The 23,071-nt window shown below is 47.4% G+C and overlaps 1 protein-coding gene across 2 annotated transcripts in view; it reads left to right on the top strand.

Annotated features, from left to right (window-relative positions):
• The window catches only part of LOC134932743 (uncharacterized), a 94,406-nt gene that overhangs the window by 7,624 nt on the left and 63,711 nt on the right, over positions 1-23,071 (top strand). For both annotated transcript variants that reach the window (XM_063927442.1, XM_063927441.1), the window contains exons 2-3: positions 13,467-13,657; positions 15,645-15,711. In XM_063927442.1, coding sequence (XP_063783512.1) covers positions 13,467-13,657; positions 15,645-15,711 — 258 coding nt within the window. The remainder of the gene's footprint in view (positions 1-13,466; positions 13,658-15,644; positions 15,712-23,071) is intronic.

Here is a 23,071-nt window from a genome sequence, read left to right as displayed (position 1 = left end):
CACTATTAATTTCTTAAAGTGCCAAGGCTCCTAGTAGACCCGTCTATACCCCATGGTACTAATGTGGACCCCAGTATCCTCTACGGACTACGAGAAAAGGATTTACCGGTAGGTAATTAAAATCCTATTTCTCTTACGTCCTAGAGGATGCTGGGGACTCCAAAAGGACCATGGGGTATAGACGGGATCCGCAGGAGCTTGGGCACACTAAAAAGACTTTGGGTGTGAACTGGCTCCTCCCTCTATGCCCCTCCTCCAGACCTCAGTTAGACTTTGTGCCCAGGAGTGACTGGACACACACTAGGGAAGCTCTACTGAGTTTCTCTAGAAAATACTTTTGTTAGGTTTTTTATTTTCAGAGAGACCTGCTGGCTACAGGCTCCCTGCATTGTGGGACTGAGGGGAGAGAAGTCAGACCTACTTCTTCTTAGTTAAAGGCTCTGCTTCTTAGGCTACTGGACACCATTAGCTCCAGAGGGTTTGAGCACTTGGTTCGCCTAGCTGCTTGTTCCCGGAGCCGCGCCGTCACCCCCTCACAGAAGCCAGAAGAAAGAAGCCGGGTGAGTATGAGAAGATCCGAAGACATCAGACGGCAGAAGACTTCAGTAACGAGGTACAGCGCTGCGCTCCATGCTTCCACACACTTCACCAACGGCACTCACAGGGTGCAGGGCGCTGGGGGGGAGCGCCCTGGGCAGCACGTTACTGGGGTCATTTGAGGCTGGCAAACAGGCATATTCGGTGCACGGGCACCGTATTTCATACCCCCGCCAGCATAAAAATTTGAATTTTAGCGGGACTATAGCGCGCCGGGAAGGGGCGGGGCTTAACTGCACAGCTCACCAGCGCCATTTTCTCCTATCCACAGCCGCTGCAGAGACGCTGGCCCGGGACCTCAGGCTCCTTACAAGTAAAAGGGAGCAAAATGGGGGGGGGGGGCACAGATATATTGGTGCTTTTTTATCATTAAGGGCAGCGCTATCATCATATATTAATGTTGGGTGATATATGGGCGCTGGGGTATGAGCTGGCATACTCCCTCTGTGTTTCTCTCTCCAGGGTCTGTCCCCTTGTTTTGGCCAGTGTGTGTGTGTGGGTGTCGATACTACGTGTCTGCATGTCTGAGGCTGAGTGTTCCTCCCCGGAGGAAGGCACTGGGGGCGCAGAAAAGTATTTGGATATGACTCTGTCGGCACAGCCGACGCCTGATTTGGTTACTATATTAAGTACACTTAATGCAAATGTGGCCTTATTGTTAAAGAGGCTGGATAAATCTGAGTCTCAGACACAAGTATGGAGGAAAACCATGGAAGATGCTTTGACTCAGGTGCAGACCCCTCCAGGGTCACAAACGTTCGTTTACCCAGATGGTAGCTACGGATGCCGACACGGACTCTGATTCCGATGTCGATTTCAATGAAGCTACTTTACACACAAGGGTAGTTAAGAGTATTCAGTACATGATTGTGGCTATTAAAGATGTTTTACATATCTCTGATGAACCTGCTGTGCAGGACACAAGCATTTGCTTATTTAAAGGGAAAAAACCTGAGGTGAAGTTTCCCCCCTCTCATGAAATTAATGCTCTTTGTGAAAAGGCTTGGGAGTCACCGGACAAGAGGTGGCAGATTCCCAAGAGAATTTTCATGGCGTATCCTTTCCCCTCTGATGACAGGGAAAAATGTGAGTCGTCTCCAAATGTCGACAAGGCTTTATCCCGATTGTCCAAGAAGGTGGCGCTTCCGTCCCCTGACACGGCTGCTCTTAAGGATCCAGCGGATAGCAAGCTGGAGATGACATTGAAGTCCATTTTCGTTAATACTGGTGCATTGCACAGGCCTGCGGTAGCGTCGGTATGGGTGAGTAGTGCTATTGCTAAGTGGGCTGAGAATTTGGATTCTGATATGGATACCCTTGATAGGGATAACATTCATTTGACTCTTGGTTATATCAAGGACGCTGCAGATTACCTGAAAGATGCGGCGAGGGATGTGGGCCTCTTGGGATCAAGAGCCAATGCCATGGCAGTCTCGGCTAGGAGAGCGCTGTGGACTCATCAATGGAATGCTGATGCCGACTCCAAGAAGAATATGGAAGCTCTCCCTTTTTAAAGGTAGTGTCTTGTTTGGTGACGGCCTTGCTGACCTGGTGTCTACCGCTACTGCGGGTAAGTCATCTTTCCTTCCTTATGTCCCCACACAACAGAAAAAGGCACCCCATCATCAGATGCAGTCCTTTCGGCCTAATAGATACAAAAAAGGAAAGGGCTCGTCCTTCCTCGCTTCAAAAGGTAGAGGAAGGGTAAAGAAGTCGCCCGCCGGGCTCCCAGGACCAGAAGTCCTCCCCCGCCTCTACCAAAACCACCTCATGACGCTGGGGCTCCCCTGCGGGAGTCCGTACCGATGGGGGGGCCGTCTCCGTTTCTTCAGTCAGGTCTGGTTTCAATCGGCCCTGGATCCTTGGGTCTTAGACATAGTGTCCCAAGGGTACAAACTGGAGTTTCAGGAGATGCCCCCCCCACCGCTTTTTCAAGTCGGCCTTGCCAGCTTCTCTTCCAGAAAGAGAAGTGGTAACTGCTGCAATACAAAAGCTGTGTCAACAGAGGGTCGTTGTGCTGGTTCCCCCGTCCCAACGGGGGGAAGGCTTCTATTCGAGCCTCTTTGTCGTACCGAAGCCGGACGGCTCGGTCAGACCGATTCTGAACCTGAAATCCCTCAATCCATACTTGAAAATTTTCAAGTTCAAGATGGAGTCTCTTCGAGCAGTGATCTCCAGACTCGAAGGGGGGGATTTTATAGCGTCAGTCGACATCCGATATACCCTCCTCATCAGGCCTTCCTGAGGTTCGCGGTGCAGGATTGTCATTACCAATTTCAGGCGTTGCCGTTTTGGCTTTCCACGGCCCCGAGGGTTTTCACCAAGGTAATGGCGGAAATGATGGTCCTCCTTTGCAAGCAATTATCCCGTACTTGGACGATCTCCTGATAAAGGCGAGGTCCAAGGAACAGTTGTTAAGAAATGTGGATCTCTCCCTGTCTGTTCTGCGACATCACGGTTGGATTCTAAATTTGCCAAAGTCTCAGTTGATCCCGGCCACTCAGCTGCCCTTCCTGGGCATGATTCTAGACACGGAGATACAGAGAGTGTTTCTTCCGGAGGACAAAGCTCTCGAAATCCAGACCATGGTCCGGGAGCTTCTGAGGCCGACAAGTGTGTCGATTCATCAATGCACTCGGGTACTAGGGAAGATGGTTGCGGCTTACGAAGCCATTCCGTTTGGCAGGTTTCATGCCCAGGTGTTTCAGTGGGATCTGCTGAAAGAATGGTCCGGGTCTCACCTGCACATGCACCGGATAATAAGTCTATCTTCCAGGGCCAGGATTTCTCTCCTGTGGTGACTGCAAGGCTTTCACCTTCTAGAGGGACGCCGATTCGGAATCCAGGACTGGGTCCTGCTGACAACAGATGCAAGTCTCCGAGGCTGGGGAGCAGTCACGCAAGGAAGAAATTTCCAGGGAGAATGGTCAAGCCAGGAATTTTGTCTCCACATAAATGTTCTCGAGTTGAGAGCCATTTACAACGGCCTGCTGCAAGCAAAGAACCTTCTTCAGGGTCTCCCTGTCCTGATCTAGTCGGACAACATAACAGCGGTGGCGTACGTAAACCGCCAAGGCGGAACAAGTAGCAGGGCGGCAATGGCGGAGTCCACAAGAATCCTTTGCTGGGCGGAACAGCACGTGAGCGTGGACAACTGGGAAGCAGACTTCCTCAGCAGACACAATCTCCATCCGGGAGAGTGGGCTCTTTAGCAAGAGGTATTTGCAGTAGTGACAAGGCGTTGGGGAATTCCTCTGATAGACATGATGGTATCTCGCCTCAACAAGAAGCTTCCGAGGTATTGTTCCAGGTCAAGGGACCCCCAAGCCAGTGCAGTGGACGCCCTGGTGTCTCTGTGGGTGTTTCAGTCGGTGTATGTGTTCCCTCCGCTTCCTCTCATTCCAAAGGTGCTGAGGATCGTACGATGAACAAGGGTTCAGGCGATACTCGTCATTCCAGATTGGCCACGGAGGGCCTGGTATCCGAATCTTCAGGAATTACTAGTGGAAGATCCCTGGCCGCTTCCTCTAAGAGAGGACCTGTTACTGCAGGGGTCCTGCGTGTTTCCGGACTTACCGCGGCTGCGTTTGACGGCGTGGAAGTTGAGCGCCAAATCTTAGCTCGGAAAGGTATTCCCGGGGAGGTCATCCCCACTCACCTTAAAGCTAGGAAAGAGGTTACGGCGAAACATTATCACCGTATTTGGAGAAAGTATGTTTCGTGGTGTGAAACCACAGCAGCTCCTGCGGAGGAGTTTCACTTGGGTCGGTTTCTCCATTTTTTGCAGGCAGGCGTCGATGCAGGCCTGAAATTGGGTTCCATCAAAGTGCAGATTTCGGGGGGGCGTGGCCACGGCAGCACAGGAGTAGGAAGCAGATCCCGGGAGCTCCCTGGATTAAACATCCTCATGTAATATCCTGACCCCCTCTGGTGTGCCTGACTACCCTGCTTTCCTTCCCTACGGTGCAGGGCACCGGCAGGCGACTTCCCCGCTCTCCCCGGGGTCTGTACGGCCGAGGAGACACACTTCCGGATCTGCGGCCTATACCTCCTCCGGATCCCCGGCCTCAATTTTGGAGATTCCCAGCCGCGCTGCGCACGGGGCCTCAGAGACGGCCCGCTGTCGCCGCCGGACGCCGCGGTGCGGTGGGGGGACGACGGCTGGTCGTCCTCATACTTGTGGACTGCAGATTGGGGCCCTGACCTCCGGAGCGCACCCAGCAACTCCTGGAAGGGTGAAGAGGGCACTGTGTGTGGCGGCCATTTCGTGGATAAGCAGCATGGACGGCCCCATTGCTCTGAACTGCTGTTCCCAGTCATAAGAGGGGATACTCTCACTTAAAGGCTGCCTGGTCTATAACTGGTGAGTGACTTATACCTCCTGGGACCATTTTATACTCTGACTTCATATGCTGTCTCATTTTACATACTAAATAACTGCATCACTCCTGCTCTCACCTATATTCTGAGACGCTGCCAGTGCCTTCTTTTATATTTGCCTAATACTTTGGCGACCAGCTGCGGATGTGTTTCTGCTTATTACAACCCTAAAATTCATTCATTGCTGCTGTCTCCTTCTACGCTTCTGACCTGAGATTATACCGGAGTGTTTGTTACTACCTACTGTCCGTCATGGTTCGGGACGGCCAGCGCACGGCTGCGGCGAAGCTGGAGAAATTTGCCAGACAACCTAACCCACCTAACCTACGGGCCTCGCAGGCCGCTTCGCAGGGTGCCTCTCCGTCCCACTCCTACTCCCCGTCTGCAGCAGCTGATGAACCCCCTAACACACTCTCAGCTCCATCCCTTCAACAAGTGCTGGAGGCAATAGCTGGATCGGAACAGCGTCTTTCAGATAAGATGGAGAAAGTGCAGTGTGATCTCTCACTGCTTCGGCAGGAAGTCCAGCGCATACGAGAGAGAGTGGGAGAGGCAGAAACCCGTGTCTCGAATCTGGAGGATATGTGCGGTCCTATGAAACAATCTATTTCCACGGTAACCCAGCAAGTAACATCCCTTCAATTCAAATTACTAGACATGGAGGGTCGGCTGCGTAGAAATAATGTGCGGTTTGTGGGCCTGCCTGAGAAGGAGGAGGGCTCCCAGCCTGAGGTCTTCCTGGAGTCATGGCTTAAGGAACTGTACGGCGCTGAATCCTTCACGGCACAGTTTACGGTGGAGCGGGCACACCGGATACCATCCCGTCCTCTACCTCCTGGCGCCCCTCCGCGCACCTTCATCGCCAAATTTCTGCATTATAAGGATCGGGACACGGTCCTCCGTTTGGGACGCACAAAAGGCCCCCTTACCAGGAACGGGGTTACCGTGTCTGCTTTTCCTGATTTTGCCGCAGACGTCCAGAAGGATCGAGCCCAGTTTATGCCTATCAAGAGGCGCCTCAGAGACCTGAACCTCTCCTACTCTATGCTATTCCCCTCCCGACTCCGGGTGGTAGCGGACGGGGAAACCAAATTCTTCAACTCCCCTAGAGAGGCGGCCCAATGGCTGGACAGATATGCACCGGGAGCGTGCCAGATGGCCCCGGATTGAGGCCCTGCACTGTCTCATGTTCGGTTGGGATCACCAGAGGCATCTACCCATTGTCCAGGGAGCCCCCCCTTGGCGTTGGTGGCTCAGGACTTTTTTTTACTCTTGATCGCTTGATTTTGGTTAAGGGTTAAGGGTTTTGTTTAGTATTTAGCCCTTGAGAGATAGGAACGGTAGTTTGGGATTTAAGTATGCCGAAGTTAGGGGTGGTATACGGGGAGGGGGGGAGAGTTCAGCGAACAGCTTGTTGCTGTGCCTTATGCAAGTTTTTTTCTTTCTATAGTTTGTAATTTTTCTCATGCTTAAAGTTGTTTTGGAGTATATTCTTTTTGATGTGGGAAGTATGTCTGATGCATTGGATACTGTCGATTAAGATTCAGGGATTGAGTGGCATGGCACTGTTCTTACCCTTACTAAAGATTTCCAGGAATACTCGCTGGGCTGTTCCTTTAGGTTACTACATAGAATATTACCAGATCTATGGCTAATTTAAAATTTCTGACATGGAATGTTCGAGGTTTAAATAATAAGATAGAGGTTCCTTGGTTTTGACTACACTTCGGAAATATGGCCCGGATGTTGCATGTCTCTGCGAGACACACTTGGAGGGAACTAGGTTACTGTCACTTAGAAGACCCTGAGTGGGCTGGGCCTAATACGCTTCTCACTCCTCTTCCTCCAGGGGTTTGTCAATCCTTATAAAGAAATCGGTCCAATTTGAGCTGGTGTCGGTCAAGAGTGACAAGTACCGTCGTTTTGTGTTCCTTGACTGTAGACTAAGTTCCCAACCCTACTACATACTGGCGGTTTATATCCCCCCCCCCCTTCTCGTACGATGTACTACAGCAGGCCGCTTCATTCATAGCCTCCTCTCCGGACACCCCGGTAGTCTGCTTGGGTGACTTTAACAATGTCATGAATTTAGCTTTAGACAGGTGGCGCTCTCCGCAGGCTGCTGGGGTGCGCTCTAGTCCTACTAAATTTGCTGATTTTTTTGAATAATTTGCAATGGGTGGATGTGTGGAGAGCTCGGCACCCTACAACTAGACAGTTTTCATGCTTCTCTGGCACGCATGGTTCGTTCTCCAGAATCGATCTGACCCTACTCTCCCCCGTTCTTCTCCCTAGGGTGGTTGACGTCCAGTACGAGGCCCGGGGTATTTCTGACCACTCCCCTATGGTGTTGACTCTCGCTGTGGTGAGCCAGAGGGGTCAATCTTATTGGAAACTGCATCCTTCCTGGCTGCTGCAATTAGGTGACTGCTCTGACCAGGTGACTCAGTGGGAGGGATACTTTACTGACAATGTAGGCTCAGCCCCCGGAACAGTGGTTTGGGATTCATTTAAGGCATTCCTGAGGGGTACGTATATTAGACGTATTTCTGCCCTTAAAATGTCCTGCAGGGAGAGAGAGCAAGCCCTTGAGAGTGACGCCAGGGATTTGGAATCTAGATACTTGGTGGATGGCACCCCTGCGCTGAAGGTACGCTGGCTGGCGGCCCAGTCGGCATGGGTGGCTCATCTGTCTGATAAAAACTCGCGCTCGCTTCTATTTCAGGCTACTAATGTATATATGCAGGGCGATAGGCCAGGTGGCCTGCTGGCTCGCTTGGTGCACAGTGACCGCCCAGGTTCTACAATTACTCAGATGACCGGTAGCGATGGCTCCCTTGTGAACACCACGCCGGACATTGCGCAGTTATTTCGCTCTTACTACGCTGAGATCTACAGTTCACAACTGGTAGACTCGGCATCAGACCTCTCCGCTTACTTAAGTAATATTCCCCTACCCACACTCCCCCCCGGAGGCCTCTGAGATGTTGGAGGCACCCTTGACTCTGGAAGAGGTAACGGCGGCTATTGGCTTGTCTCCCAGCGGCAAGGCACCGGGTTATGACGGCATCCCCTCAGAGGTATATAAGACCCACATTGATTTCTTTGGTCCTAGGCTCCACGCCCTGTATTCTGATATTTTTGTTAATGATCAACTTCCACCCTCTATGGCGGAGGCGATTATTATAGTGATCCCGAAGCCCGGAAAGGACCCTGGATCCCCAGAATCCTATAGACCGATATCACTGATTCCCACTGACGCTAAGATCCTGGCAAAGATTTTAGCACTTCGACTCAACACCGTAATTACCTCCATTATCCACTCCGACCAGACCGGCTTTATGCCAGGGATGTCCACTTCTATTAACCTACGTAGATTATATACCATTTTACAAATCCCATATGACTTCCCCTCTGACTCGGTAGTGGTCTCGCTGGATGCCGCCAAGGCATTTGACAGTATTGAGTGGTCCTATCTATGGGAAGTCATGACAGGCATGGGTTTCGGGCCTAATTTTATAAAATGGTGTAAACTGCTTTATCAGCACCCGACCGCCAGGATCTCAGTAAATGGCTATGTCTCTCCCTCGTTCCGCCTGTATCGCGGGACCAGGCAGGGATGCCCTCTGTCCCCAACCCTGTTTGCCCTGGCCATCGAACCCTTGGCCTGTCTAATAAGGTCCCACCCGGGGCGTGGTGGGCATTCATACCGGCCCTCGGGAGGATAGGATTGCCCTTTACGCTGACGACATGCTGTTGTTTCTGCAGGATTACACCAGGTCTATGCCTACATTGCTGCAATTGATTGAGGAGTTCGGTGTATATTCAGGCCTTCATATCAACTGGTCTAAGTCCTCTATTATGCCTGTGATTGCCCCCCCCCCCCCCCTGCTGTCCCTAAAATCTCCCTGCCGCTATGTTGGACGGCGAAATTTAAATATCTTGGGATTCAGGTAACCAATGACCCCTCTTACTTTACACCTTTGAACCTTGATCCGATCATGCAACAGATTGCTCGTAAGGCTAAGACTTGGTGTAAGCTTCCATTGACTGTATCTGGCAGGGTCAGCCTAGTAAAAATGATAATACTACCTAAGATTCTATATGTGGTTCTGCAATCCCCTGTGTATATTCATCCATCCTTCTTTAGAAAATTGAATAGTATCCTGTCTTCTTTAATATGGGCTAACAAACGTCCTAGAATACAGATGAAGACTCTCACCAGGCTGCGCTGCGACGGAGGTCTGGCCTTGCCAAACTTTCAGATGTACTACTATGCCGCTCAGCTGACTCATATTAGTGCATGGGTGCAGGATACTGGCGTCACTTCTCTACACTGGGTATTTATCCAATGCTACTTCCCCGACTTGTCTCCCCTGCAGGTGTTGCTGAGTGGGAACTTGGCCCGGTTCCTTCCTCCTCTTATATATCAAGCCATGAAGGTGTGGCAGGCATTGAGAATTCTTTTGAAATTTGATGGATTGGACCCGGGCACCCCCCTCTGGTATTCTAAATGGCTTCCTGAACTGTATGCGCTCGAGGGGAGGGAAGTTTGGGCCCCTAAATCAGTGGTTTCCATAAATCACCTCTATACGGATAATACTCTCAAATCCTTCCAACAACTAAAAGATGAGTTTGCTTTACCTAACTCCTATTTTTTTAGATACCTCCAACTCAGACATGCCTTACAGTCCCAATTCGCCAATTCCCCCCCTAAGATTATACCATTTCCCATTAAGACCTTTGTAAGTAGGCTGGGTCGAGTTAAGATGATTTCCCATGCTTATGGTTATCTACTCGCCAAACTCCATATAGACCCTTTGACACGTCTCCGTGTCAAATGGGAGGAGGATCTGGGCCCCATAGATGAAAACTGGGCCCTTGCTTTGGAAACTCCGAGCAGGGTTACCAAATCCATCAGGTATCAACAAATACAATACTTCCTTTTGCATAGAATATATATGACCCCGGCCAGACTGGCTAGTTTCGGGACGGGTCGTGTGGGTGACTGCCCTAAGTGTGGGATGACTGCAGGTACTTTTTGGCACCTCATTTGGGATTGTCCGGTGTTGCGGGCTTTCTGGGCGGGGGTCGGGTCGATTCTGGGGAACACAGGGGTGGACGAGGCCATGCTTACTCCGCAATTTTGCATCCTGGGAATGGGAGGATCTGACTTTGTGTCTAGTCCAGAGGGCCTCTATGCTCGCAACATGTGTGCTATGGCGAAGGTGAGCATTGCGAGGCTATGGATGGCCCCTAAGGGCCCTACACTCCCCGCTCTTAAGGCACTAATAAATGACGCTGTTTTTAAAGAACGATACATTTATATGAAACACAATGCCTCCGCTAAATTTGAAAGAATTTGGTCTCCATGGCTGGAATCCATATACTCCGTCCCAGACCCTACAACTTAATTGCGATAGGGTTACTAATAGGTCCTGGATTTGCCAAGTTATGATCTTTTTAGGGTCATAGGCTTCCCTCTCACCCAATGGGTTGTGAATGAGAGGGTGGCTCTGTGCCCAGCTGGACAGGGTAGGATTTAGAGTGCTAGTATCCCCCAGTGCGTCCTCTTCCCCCTATGGTCTTTGTCTCTTTGTTTTTTGTTTTTGTTTTTTGTGTTTTTTTTGTTTTTTTTTTTGGGGGGGGGGGGGTTCTCTGTGTTTGGTTCTGTTTGACTTTTTCTTATTCAAGGGGTTTTACTCGGACGGGTTGTCCGTAAATGTTATATTTGGAGGGGAAAAAACAAAACAAAGTATAATGAGATTTCTTAAATACTAGAGTGTACGGAATATACAAGATAATGATATGAGTAACTGTACATTCCTATGCGCCTCTGAGCATATGACATAGTTTGATAATAAGCCGAAAGAGAATGCTGATCCCCGATGAGGACATGTCATAATGTGTTTATTATGTTCCTGTTATGCGTTGTCTGTATGCAAACTACTCTCCTTCGAAATAAAAATACTTTATTTAAAAAAAAAGTGCAGATTTCGGCTTTATCTATTTTCTTTCAGAAAGAATTGGCCGTCCTTCCAGAGGTTCAGACTTTCGTGGAGGGAGTACTGCATATCCATCCTACATTTGTGCCGCCGGTGGCGCCGTGGGATCTTGAAGTGGTCTTGCACTTCCTTATGTCTCACTGGTTTGAACCTTTGCGTAAGGTTGAGTTAAAGTTTCTCACTTGGAAAGTGGTCATGGTTTTGGCTCTGGCGTCTGCCAGACGAGTGTCCGAGTTGGCGGCTTTGTCTCACGAGCCCTTATTTGATCTTCCATTCGGATAGAGTGGAATTGAGGACTCGTCAACAATTTCTGCCGAAGGTGGTTTCTTCGTTTCACATTTACCAACCTATTGTGGTGCCTGTGGCTACGGATGCTGTGGTGGTTCCAAAGTCTCTTGATGTTGTAAGAGCTTTGAAAATTTACGTCGCCAGAACGGCTCTTACCAGGAAAACAGAGGCTTTGTTTGTCCTGTATGCTTCCAACAAGATTGGAAATCCTGCTTCTAAGCAAACTACTGCTCGCTGGATTTGTAATACGATTCAGCAAGCTCATTCTTCGGCTGGGCTACCGTTGCCGAAGTCAGTAAAGGCCCATTCTACCAGAAAAGTGGGCTTATCTTGGGCGGCTGCCCGAGGGGTCTCGGCACTTCAGCTTTGCCGAGCAGCTACGTGGTCGGGTTCAAACACCTTTGCTAAGTTTTACAAGTTTGATACCCTGGCTGATGAGGACCTCATGTTTGCTCAATCGGTGCTGCAGAGTCGTCCGCACTCTCCCGCCCGTTCTGGAGCTTTGGTATAGACCCCATGGTCCTTTTGGAGTCCCCAGCATCCTCTAGGACGTAAGAGAAAATAGGATCTTAATACCTACCGGTAAATCCTTTTCTCCTAGTCCGTAGAGGATGCTGGGCGCCCATCCCAGTGCGGACTGTTACTTGCAGTTGTATTATTACTGATTATATTTGTTTACACTTGGGTTGTGTATTAGTTATATTCAGCTTGTTGTTGTTGTTGTTGTTGTTGTTGTTGTTGTTGTTAATTCATACTGTTATCTGGTTTGCTGCTACTCCGGTTGTACGGTATGTTTGTGGTGTGGGCTGGTATGTTTCTCGACATTAGTTTAAACAAAAGTCCTTTCCTCGAAATGTCTGTCTCTCCTGGGCACAGTTCCTATAACTGAGGTCTGGAGGAGGGGCATAGAGGGAGGAGCCAGTTCACACCCAGTCAAAGTCTTTTTAATTTTGTCCAAGCTCCTGCAGATCCCGTCTATACCCCATGGTCCTTTTTGGAGTCCCCAGCATCCTCTACGGACTAGGAGAAAAGGATTTACCGGTCGGTATTAAAATCCTATTTTTTTTTTTATTTTTTTTTTTCATTTTTGTGAATATCTTTTCTAAAACAGATATAAATATTTTCAGTTTTACATTTGCAAGCCTAAACACAGTTAATGTTATTGAACAGTACTTTGAAATGTAGTCGGCCATCTCTATTCTCAGGGATGGCAAAAAAAGTTGATCTGCTGTAGACATTTCACAGAACCTGTTCTGGTGCTCCTACAACATTCTTTCCAATGCATGCGATGTGAAATGTATATTCTGTCTGTCAGACTTTGCAGTTAGTGTAGTGCATAGTTATGTTTTTACTTTAATACGTAAATAAATAAATATTACTGTGCTAGTGTCCATGGTGAACCAATTAAATAAAATGTTTGTGTATTACTGGAGAATTTTATGAAAAACACAGGGTAAGGTTACCAAAAACGTTTACTGGTTACAAAGAAGAACATAGAACACACAATGGGACGTAAGATCGAGAATACTGATAACATATACAATGTTAGATGCAAAGTATGCAACGCTGTAGCACAGTAAACTACAGCTTAGCTTGTGTTTGTAATAATTACTGTACAGCAAGAATAGATGTAAGTAGTTAGTGGGTAATTGCTGCCGGTAGCAACGTGGTTTGTTCAATTCCCAGAACACATCTCCATGTAAGCGAATGTTTTTGATAACCGTCTTGTGTTATGCCTTGAAATATCTGGTAATACAATTTTATTCTATTTTATTGAATCACTTTGGACACCAGCACAGTGAGCTTGGAGAGCTCGTCGGCTCATTGGTGAGTGGTCACACTCTCACCTTTTTGTAGTTTTGTTTTACACAAATTGGGGTCTATTCATGAAACAGTGAAAAGTGTGGAGAAGTTGCCCATGGCAACCAATCAGCTGCTACATATAGTTTTATAGAATGCACTTTATAAATGTTACCGCAGCACTGACTGTTTGCTATGGGTTACTTCTCCACTGGCTTACGTCTCCACTCTTTTCACTGCTTCGTGAGTAGACCCCATTGTATGGGTAATAGCAATGGCCTTTTTCTCTGCTGCACGTCTCCTCGTGATTTGTCACAACTGCTATCTAGCTCCTAGGTATCTTCTTGCTACCAAAGACATAAGGCGTTTTTTATTTTTTGCTTTAAATTGTTGTAGAGAGTCATAGTAAAACACCCATACATGGAGGAGGATCAGAAAAGAGATACCCTACCCATGATCAGGTAAAGGGTGCAATAGAAGAAGAACTGAAGAATGAGAATGTGGGAAGTGGTCGAAGCATGGCTTTTACACTAATGCCAATATATGCCGTGGGGGTGGCTGTCTTTGCTGCATACAAGTTTACAAAGGTAAGTAGAAGCTGATTTTGAACAGTTATCCCTTATTAAGATTTTTAATTACTCGAGGTGTCTGAAAAATATTGGCAAATAAATAGTGACTCTGATGTGACTACACATATTTTTAGTGTAAGTAATATTTCTTGCAAAACCTAATAAAAACAATGCTAATGTTCTGCATACTGACCTAGTATATCATACCCAATAACTCTTCTGAATGTACTGTTACTGACATATGCCATATTACTTACCAGCTGCTTCTTGCCCCACTGCTCTCTGTGGTAAGTTCTCAGTGATGCATACAGATGTAAAAACATATTTACCAAATTAGCAATCAAAAGATGAAAAATAAGTTGGGCTCTATTTTTCAACCATTTGCTCCCAAAGACTGGAAAACGGATAAAAACAGTCTTCCACAGAAATTGGTTACATCACGGATTTAACCAATTTGACTGAATGACCGTTTATGTCCGTTTTCCAGTGTTTGGGAGCAAACGGTAGATTGTCATTTGCTCCCATACATTATGGACACATGGTCTGGCAGATAATTTGTACTGTATAGTGCCCCGCTTTAGAGTCATGTCTTTCTGCAGCACACGTGCAATAAAGAACACGGTAGAATGGCTTTTGAAGATGCCATTGCGCATACAGTATGCAAAAGTGCAACAGCAGAGAAAAGTATAAGGTTATTACTAATATGAATTCTCTCAATACTGTTACTATATTATTTAACAGCTAGTCTATATTATTTATACATGACCTTACACCACTAATTTAGAGTATTACATAGCAAATTATTTAAATCACTTTTTTATTATTAGTATATGCTCACTTTTAATTATTATTATTATTATTATTATCATTATTATTATATGAACAATTGAGCAATTGCAAGACAAATTCCCAGTGCCATAATAAGGTCAACATGGGCTTGTAGCTGAAATGTATGAAAGACCTGTTATGTGCCGCCGCAGGTGGTGTGACTAGTGATGTGGGGGCTTGACCAGTGTTGTGGGGATGTAGTCTGTGAAGGGGGCACGGCCTGTGCCGTAGGATGTGATTAGCTAGTTAAAAATAGTGAATGAATGAACATTCTAGTCTCCCTCCCGTCATCCAGCTGCCAACATTAAAAAATAATATCCAGAACAAACATACAATAACAAAACGTACTCACAATAAACAAGGCTGCCGTAACAAGGGATGTCCATCCAGTGCCGCTGCACAGGGCATAGGATTTATGCATAATACTTATCGTAGAAGCTGGCCGGTCAGTACTTTATCGCTCTCCAACTGTCATTTTTGTAGTAAAGCCTGTAAAATGACAGAAGCTGATTGGGTGGTACTTTGTCTCCAACATTGATAAATCTGCCCCTTATTTTGCAACCAAGAACTAGTACAATTGGAGTACTGATAACAATTATCAAAGTTGTTTTTATACCATACTTGATTAACCATAAACTGTTGTAACTTTTTTTTTCTTCTTTCCTCCTGTGATAAGAAAGTACCTTAGTCGAATACTGCAAACTCTCAGAATTTTTACATCAGGTTCTAAACAAGCGCCATAAACCAATCAATGCAATCAGTGGCCACTAACAAATGAAACCATGTGAACAGTGGACACAGTGGATATGTTACCATGATAGATTTCTATTCAACTTAAAGTGTTTCTGAACCTAAAATAAGAAATACTTAGTGTATTGCTAATGGATATTACATAGTGAAATAGAGTTATGCTGACACAGCTTTTGAGACTAACCAAACCATGCCAAGGCCATTCTTAAGAATACGGCTTACAGTATAGACTAGTCGGTTACAAGCCACTGAGTAAGAAGAGATCAAGATAGGATTTAGAACTTTACCATATACAGTAGATATCTCGCCAACATTTTTCTCATTCAAATGTATGCAAACTACTTTGTAAATGTCAAAATCTATTCTAAGATGTAAGGTACCAAGCAAACAAATCCTGTGGTCTTATTTTCCTTTCTTCCACTTAAAGATGAAGTCGAAGGAGAACAGCAAATCAAAATCCTCTAATGAAGATGACAAGAAAGCAGTGGCAACAGGTATTATATAGTAAACTCTTAATTTGTTTTCAATATAAATTTGTTTTCTCTATCGTCCTAGTGGATGCTGGGGTTCCTGAAAGGACCATGGGGAACAGCGGCTCCGCAGGAGACAGGGCACAAAAAGTAAAGCTTTAGGATCAGGTGGTGTGCACTGGCTCCTCCCCCTATGACCCTCCTCCAAGCCTCAGTTAGATTTTTGTGCCCGGCCGAGAAGGGTGCAATCTAGGTGGCTCTCCTAAAGAGCTGCTTAGAAAAGTTTAGCTTAGGTTTTTTATTTTACAGTGAGTCCTGCTGGCAACAGGATCACTGCAACGAGGGACTTAGGGGAGAAGAAGTGAACTCACCTGCGTGCAGGATGGATTGGCTTCTTTGGCTACTGGACATTAGCTCCAGAGGGACGATCACAGGTACAGCCTGGATGGTCACCGGAGCCTCGCCGCCGGCCCCCTTGCAGATGCTGAAACAAGAAGAAGGTCCAGAATCGGCGGCATGAAGACTCCTCAGTCTTCTTAAGGTAGCGCACAGCACTGCAGCTGTGCGCCATTTCCTCTCAGCACACTTCACACGGCAGTCACTGAGGGTGCAGGGCGCTGGGAGGGGGGCGCCCTGGGAGGCAATGAAAACCTATTTTTGGCTAAAAATACCTCACATATAGCCTCCGGGGGCTATATGGAGATATTTAACCCCTGCCAGAATCCGTTAAGAGCGGGAGACGAGGCCGCCGAAAAAGGGGCGGGGCCTATCTCCTCAGCACACAGCGCCATTTTCCCTCACAGAAAGGCTGGAGGGAAGGCTCCCAGGCTCTCCCCTGCACTGCACTACAGAAACAGGGTTAAAACAGAGAGGGGGGGCACTAATTTGGCGTTAGAAATATATAAAAAAGATGCTATAAGGGAAAACACTTATATAAGGTTGTCCCTATATAATTATAGCGTTTTTGGTGTGTGCTGGCAAACTCTCCCTCTGTCTCTCCAAAGGGCTAGTAGGTCCTGTCCTCTATCAGAGCATTCCCTGTGTGTGTGCTGTGTGTCGGTACGTGTGTGTCGACATGTATGAGGACGATGTTGGTGAGGAGGCGGAGCAATTGCCTGTAATGGTGATGTCACTCTCTAGGGAGTCGACACCGGAATGGATGGCTTATTTAGGGAATTACGTGATAATGTCAACACGCGCCAAGGTCGGTTGACGACAAGAGACTGCCGACAAACAATTAGTACCGGTCCAGACGTCTCAAAAACACCGTCAGGGGTTTTAAAACGCCCGTTTACTTTAGTCGGTCGACACAGACACAGACAGGGACACTGAATCCAGTGTCGACGGTGAATAAACAAACGTATTCCTTATTAGGGCCACACGTTAAGGGCAATGAAGGAGGTGTTACATATTTCTGATACTACAAGTACCACAAAAGAGGGTATTATGTGGGATGTGAAAAAACTACCGTAGTTTTTCCTGAATCAGATAAATTAAATGAAGTGTGTGATGATGCGTGGGTTCCCCCCGATAGAAAATATGGGCGGTATACCCTTTCCCGCCAGAAGTTAGGGCGCGTTGGGAAACACCCCTTAGGGTGGATAAGGCGCTCACACGCTTATCAGAACAAGTGGCGGTACCGTCTATAGATAGGGCCGTCCTCAAGGAGCCAGCTGACAGGAGGCTGGAAAATATCATAAAAAGTATATACACACATACTGGTGTTATACTGCGACCAGCGATTGCCTCAGCCTGGATGTGCAGAGCTGGGGTGGCTTGGTCGGATTCCCTGACTAAAAATATTGATACCCTTGACAGGGACAGTATTTTATTGACTATAGAGCATTTAAAGGATGCATTTCTATATATGCGAGATGCACAGAGGGATATTTGCACTCTGGCATCAAGAGTAAGTGCGATGTCCATATCTGCCAGAAGATGTTTATGGACACGACAGTGGTCAGGTGATGCAGATTCCAAACGGCACAAAGGTGTATTGCCGTATAAAGGAAGAGGAGTTATTTGGGGTCGGTCCATCGGACCTGGTGGCCACGGCAACTGCTGGAAAATCCACCGTTTTTACCCTAAGTCACATCTCTGCAGAAAAAGACACCGTCTTTTCAGCTTCAGTCCTTTCGTCCCTATAAGAGTCATATCTGCCCAGGGATAGAGGAAAGGGAAGAAGACTGCAGCAGGCAGCCCATTCCCAGGAACAGAAGCGTTCCACCGCTTCTGACAAGCTCTCAGCATGACGCTGAGACCGTACAGGACCCCTGGATTCTACAAGTAGTATCCCAGGGGTACAGATTGGAATGTCGAGACGTTTCCCGTGCGCAGGCTCCTGAAGTCTGCTTTACCAAGGTCTCCCTCCGACAAGGAGGCAGTATGGGAAACAATTCACGAGCTGTATTCCCAGCAGGTGATAATTAAATTACCCCTCCTACAACAAGAAAAGGGGTATTATTCCACACTATATTGTGGTACTGAAGTGAGACCTATTCTAAATCTAAAAAAATTTGAACACTTACACAGGTTCAAATCAAGATGTAGTCACTCAGAGCAGTGATAACGAACCGGGAAGAAGGGGACTATATGGTGTCCCGAGACATCAGGGATGCTTACCTCCATGTCCAAAATTTGCCCTTATCACTAAGGGTACCTCAGGTTCGTGGTACAGAACTGTCACTATCAGTTTCAGACGCTGCCGTTTGGATTGTCCACGGCACCCCGGGTCTTTACCAAGGTAATGGCCGAAATGATGGTTCTTCTTCGAAGAAAAGGCGTCTTAATTATCCCTTACTTGGACGATCTCCTGATAAGGGCAAAGTCCAGGGAACAGTTGGAGGTCGGAGTAGCACTATCTCGGATACTGTTACAACAGCAGGGGTGGATTCTAAATATTCCAAAATCGCAGCTGATCCCGACAACAAGTCTCCTGTGCTTAGGGATGATTCTGGACACAGTCCAGAAAAAGGTGTTTCTCCCGGAAGAGAAAGCCAGGGAGTTATCCGAGCTAGTCAGGAACCTCCTAAAATCAGTTCATCATTGCACAAGGGCCATGGTAAAAAAATGGTGACTTCCTTCGAAGCAATTCCAGTCGGCAGATTTCATGCAAGAACTTTTCAGTGGGATCTGCTGGACAAATGGTCCGGATCGCATCTTCAGATGCATCAGCGGATAACCCTATATCCAAGGACAAGGGTGTCTCTCCTGTGGTGGTTACAGAGTGCTCATCTTCTAGAGGGCCGCAGATTCGGCATTCAGTTTTGGATGTTGGTGACCACGGAGGCCAGCCCGAGAGGCTGGGGAGCAGTCACACAAGGAAAAAATTTCCAGGGAGTGTGATCAAGTCTGGAGACTTTTCTCCACATAAATATAGCTAAGGGTAAATTTATAATGCTCTAAGCTTAGCAAGACCTCTGCTTCAAGGTCAGCCGGTATTGATCCAGTGGGATAAAACATCACGGCAGTCGCCCACGTAAATAGACAGGGCGGCACAAGAAGCAGGAGGGCAGTGGCAAAAACTGCAAGGACTTTTCGCTGGGCGGAAAATCATGTGATAGCACTGTCAGCAGTGTTTCATTCCGGGAATGGAAACTGGGAAGCAGACTTCCTCAGTAGGCACGACCTCCGCCCGGCAGAGTGGGAACTTCATGGGGAAGTTTTCCACATGATTGTAAACCGTTGGGAATTACCAAAGGTGGACATGATGGCGTCCCGTCTGAACAAAAAACGGGACAGGTATTGCGCCAGGTTAAGAGACCCTCAGGCAATAGCTGTGGACGTTCTGGTAACACCGTGGGTGTACCAGTCGGTGTATGTGTTCCATCCTCTGCTTTTCATACCTAAGGTACTGAGAATTATAAGACGTAGAGGAGTAAGAACTATACTCATGGCTCCGGATTGGCCAAGAAGGACTTGGTACCCGGAACTTCAAGAGATGCTCACAGAGGACTTATGGCCTCTGCCGCTAAGAAGGGACTTGTTTCAGCAAGTACCATGTCTGTTCCAAGACTTACCGCAGCTGCGTTTGACGGCATGGCGGTGGAACGCCGGATCCTAAGGGAAAAGGCATTCAGGAAGAGGTCATTCCTACCCTGGTCAAAGCCAGAAAGGAGGTGACCGCACAACATTATCACCACATGTGGCGAAAATATGTTGCGTGGTGTGAGGCCAGGAAGGCCCCACGAAGAAATTTCAACTCGGTCGATTCCTGCATTTCCTGCAAACAGGAGTGTCTATGGGCCTCAAATTGGGGTCCATTAAGGTTCAAATTTCGGCCCTGTCGATTTTTCTTCCAGAAAGAATTGGCTTCAGTTCCTGAAGTCCAGAAGTTTGTCAAGGGAGTATTGCATATACAACCCCCTTTTGTGCCTCCAGTGGCACTGTGGGATCTCAACGTAGTTCTGGGATTCCTCAAAACACATTGGTTTAAAACCAGTCAAATCTGTGGATTTGAAGCATCTCACATGAAAAGTGAACATGCTCTTGGACCTGGCCTGGACCAGGCGAGTGTCAAATTGGTGGTTTTTTTTCTCAAAAAAAGCCCATATCTGTTTGTCCATTCGGACAGGGCAGAGCTGCGGACTCGTCCCCAGTTCTCTCCCTAAGGTGGTGTCAGTGTTTCACCTGAACCAGCTTATTGTGGTGTCTTGCGCCTACTAGGGACTTGGAGGACTCCAAGTTGCTAGATGTGGTCAGGGCCCTGAAAATATAGGTTCCAGGACGGCTGGAGTCAGGAAAACTGACTTGCTGTTATCCTGTATGCACCCAACAAACTGGGTGCTCTTGCTTCTAAGCAGACTTTTGCTAGTTGGATTTGTAGTACAATTCAGCTTGCACATTCTGTGGCAGGCCTGCCACAGCCAAAATATGTAAATGCCCATTCCACAAGGAAGGTGGGCTCATCTTGGGCGGCTGCCCGAGGAGTCTCGGCTTTACAACTTTGCCGAGCGGCTATTTAGTCAGGGGCAAACACGTTTGTAAAATCCTACAAATTTGATACCCTGGCTAAGGAGGACCTGGAGTTCTCTCATTCGGTGCTGCAGAGTCATCCGCACTCTCCCGCCCGTTTGGGAGCTTTGGTATAATCCCCATGGTCCTTTCAGGAACCCCAGCATCCACTAGGACGATAGAGAAAATAAGAATTTACTTACCGATAATTCTATTTCTCGGAGTCCGTAGTGGATGCTGGGCGCCCATCCCAAGTGCGGATTATCTGCATTACTTGTACATAGTTACAAAAATCGGGTTATTATTTGTTGTGAGCCATCTTTTCAGAGGCTCCGCTGTTATCATACTGTTAACTGGGTTCAGATCACAGGTTGTACAGTGTGATTGGTGTGGCTGGTATGAGTCTTACCCGGGATTCATAAATCCTTCCTTATTGTGTACGCTCGTCCGGGCACAGTATCCTAACTGAGGCTTGGAGGAGGGTCATAGGGGGAGGAGCCAGTGCACACCACCTGATCCTAAAGCTTTACTTTTTGTGCCCTGTCTCCTGCGGAGCCGCTGTTCCCCATGGTCCTTTCAGGAACCCCAGCATCCACTACGGACTCCGAGAAATAGAATTATCGGTAAGTAAATTCTTATTTTTATTTACAATAACTTTAACAAGCAATACCTTATTTGTGTTTTTAAAATATGATTCTAGCCCTTTGAGCAGCATATATTGTGTTTAGTATAAGGGTCTTGTGCAATTATAGGCAACACTTGTCCCTCCAAGCCTACAGCTGTGGTCCCCAGTTGCTATATGCGTCATTGCTGTTATTCTCCGCTTTGTATCCTAATGGACCATATTGAAAGCTGGGCATTGGGTCAAGTTAAGCCGCTCCTAAATTAGAGAATTTGACTTCACTTGGTACTATATTCCTGGAACAACATCACTTGACTTTTTTCCTTGGCACAACACTGGGAGGTCATACAGCACCCGCAGCACATCTGATATCAGAGGAACGTGCACTCTGTGCTGCAAGGCTTCCCTTTTTTTTCCTAGGGAAAGAGCTGCTTGATTCCTGCTGACATCATTAAAGTTAGGTCAAGAATATTAAGTTGACCCTGTTATGCGCCAGTGCACTACAAAGTTGTTTGTTTGAAATTCTTTTTCCACTCCCATGTGTGAACAGACATTCTCTATCACAGGGCACATTGGAAACAAGACACAGGTTAACAGATGAAAACCTCATTGCAGAAATGCATTGTGACTGTTCCAGCCTTTTACCTAACTTTCTAGTAATGCTGGACTAGCTGGTCACCTAGAAATCACATTGATCTATCAGAACTGTTTTTTTTATATCGGCTTTAAAAACTTTTTATCTCACATAAAAAAAACGAGATTTATGGTAAGAACTTACCGTTGTTAAATCTCTTTCTGCGAGGTATACTGGGCTCCACAGGGAATGACATTGGGGTGTAGAGTAGGCTCTTGATCCAAGGCACCAACAGGCTCAAAGCTTTGACTGTTCCCAGAATGCCTAGCGCCGCCTCCTCTATAACCCCGCCTCCGTGCACAGGAGCTCAGTTTTTGTTAACCAGTCCAATGCAGTAGCAGGTAAAAGAGACGACAACTGTTAGTAGCCACGTACACGACACACTCACGACAGGAGAAGTGTCAGCGGCTAATGCCATACAACCCAAAGAAGCTAAGTGCGTCAGGGTGGGCGCCCTGTGGAGCCCAGTGTACCTCGCAGAAAGAGATTTAACAACGGTAAGTTCTTACCATAAATCTCATTTTCTGCTGCGGGGTACACTGGACTCCACAGGGAATGACATTGGGGATGTCCTAAAGCAGTTCCTTATGGGAGGGGACGCACTGTTGCGGGCACAAGAACCCGGCGTCCAAAGGAAGCATCCTGGGAGGCGGAAGTATCAAAGGCATAGAACCTTATGAATGTGTTCACGGAGGACCACGTAGCCGCCTTGCATAATTGTTCAAGGGTCGCACCACGGCTGGCCGCCCAAGAAGGTCCAACCGACCGAGTAGAATGGGCCTTGATGGTAGCAGGAGCTGGAAGGCCAGCCTGTACATAAGCATGTGCAATCACCATTCTAATCCATCTGGCCAGGGTCTGCTTGTGAGCAGGCCAGCCAAGTTTGTGAAAACCAAACAGAACAAAGAGAGAATCCGACTTCCTAATGGAGGCAGTTCTCTTCACGTAGATACGGAGAGCCCGTACCACATCCAAAGACCGTTCTTTGGAAGACAAATCAGGAGAGGAAAGGCTGGAACCTGATTAAGGTGGAAAGAAGACACCACCTTAGGTAAATACTCGGGAGGTGTTCTAAGAACCGCCCGATCACGGTGAAAAATCAGATATGGTGACCTACAAGACAAGGCACCCAAATCCGACACCCGTCTAGCAGAGGCAATAGCCAGCAGAAACAA

Source organism: Pseudophryne corroboree, chromosome 6 (assembly GCF_028390025.1).
Source record: "Pseudophryne corroboree isolate aPseCor3 chromosome 6, aPseCor3.hap2, whole genome shotgun sequence".
NCBI lineage: Eukaryota > Metazoa > Chordata > Amphibia > Anura > Myobatrachidae > Pseudophryne > Pseudophryne corroboree.
Note: the sequence above shows the minus strand (reverse complement) of the source record. Positions and strands in the feature narration are given on the sequence as shown.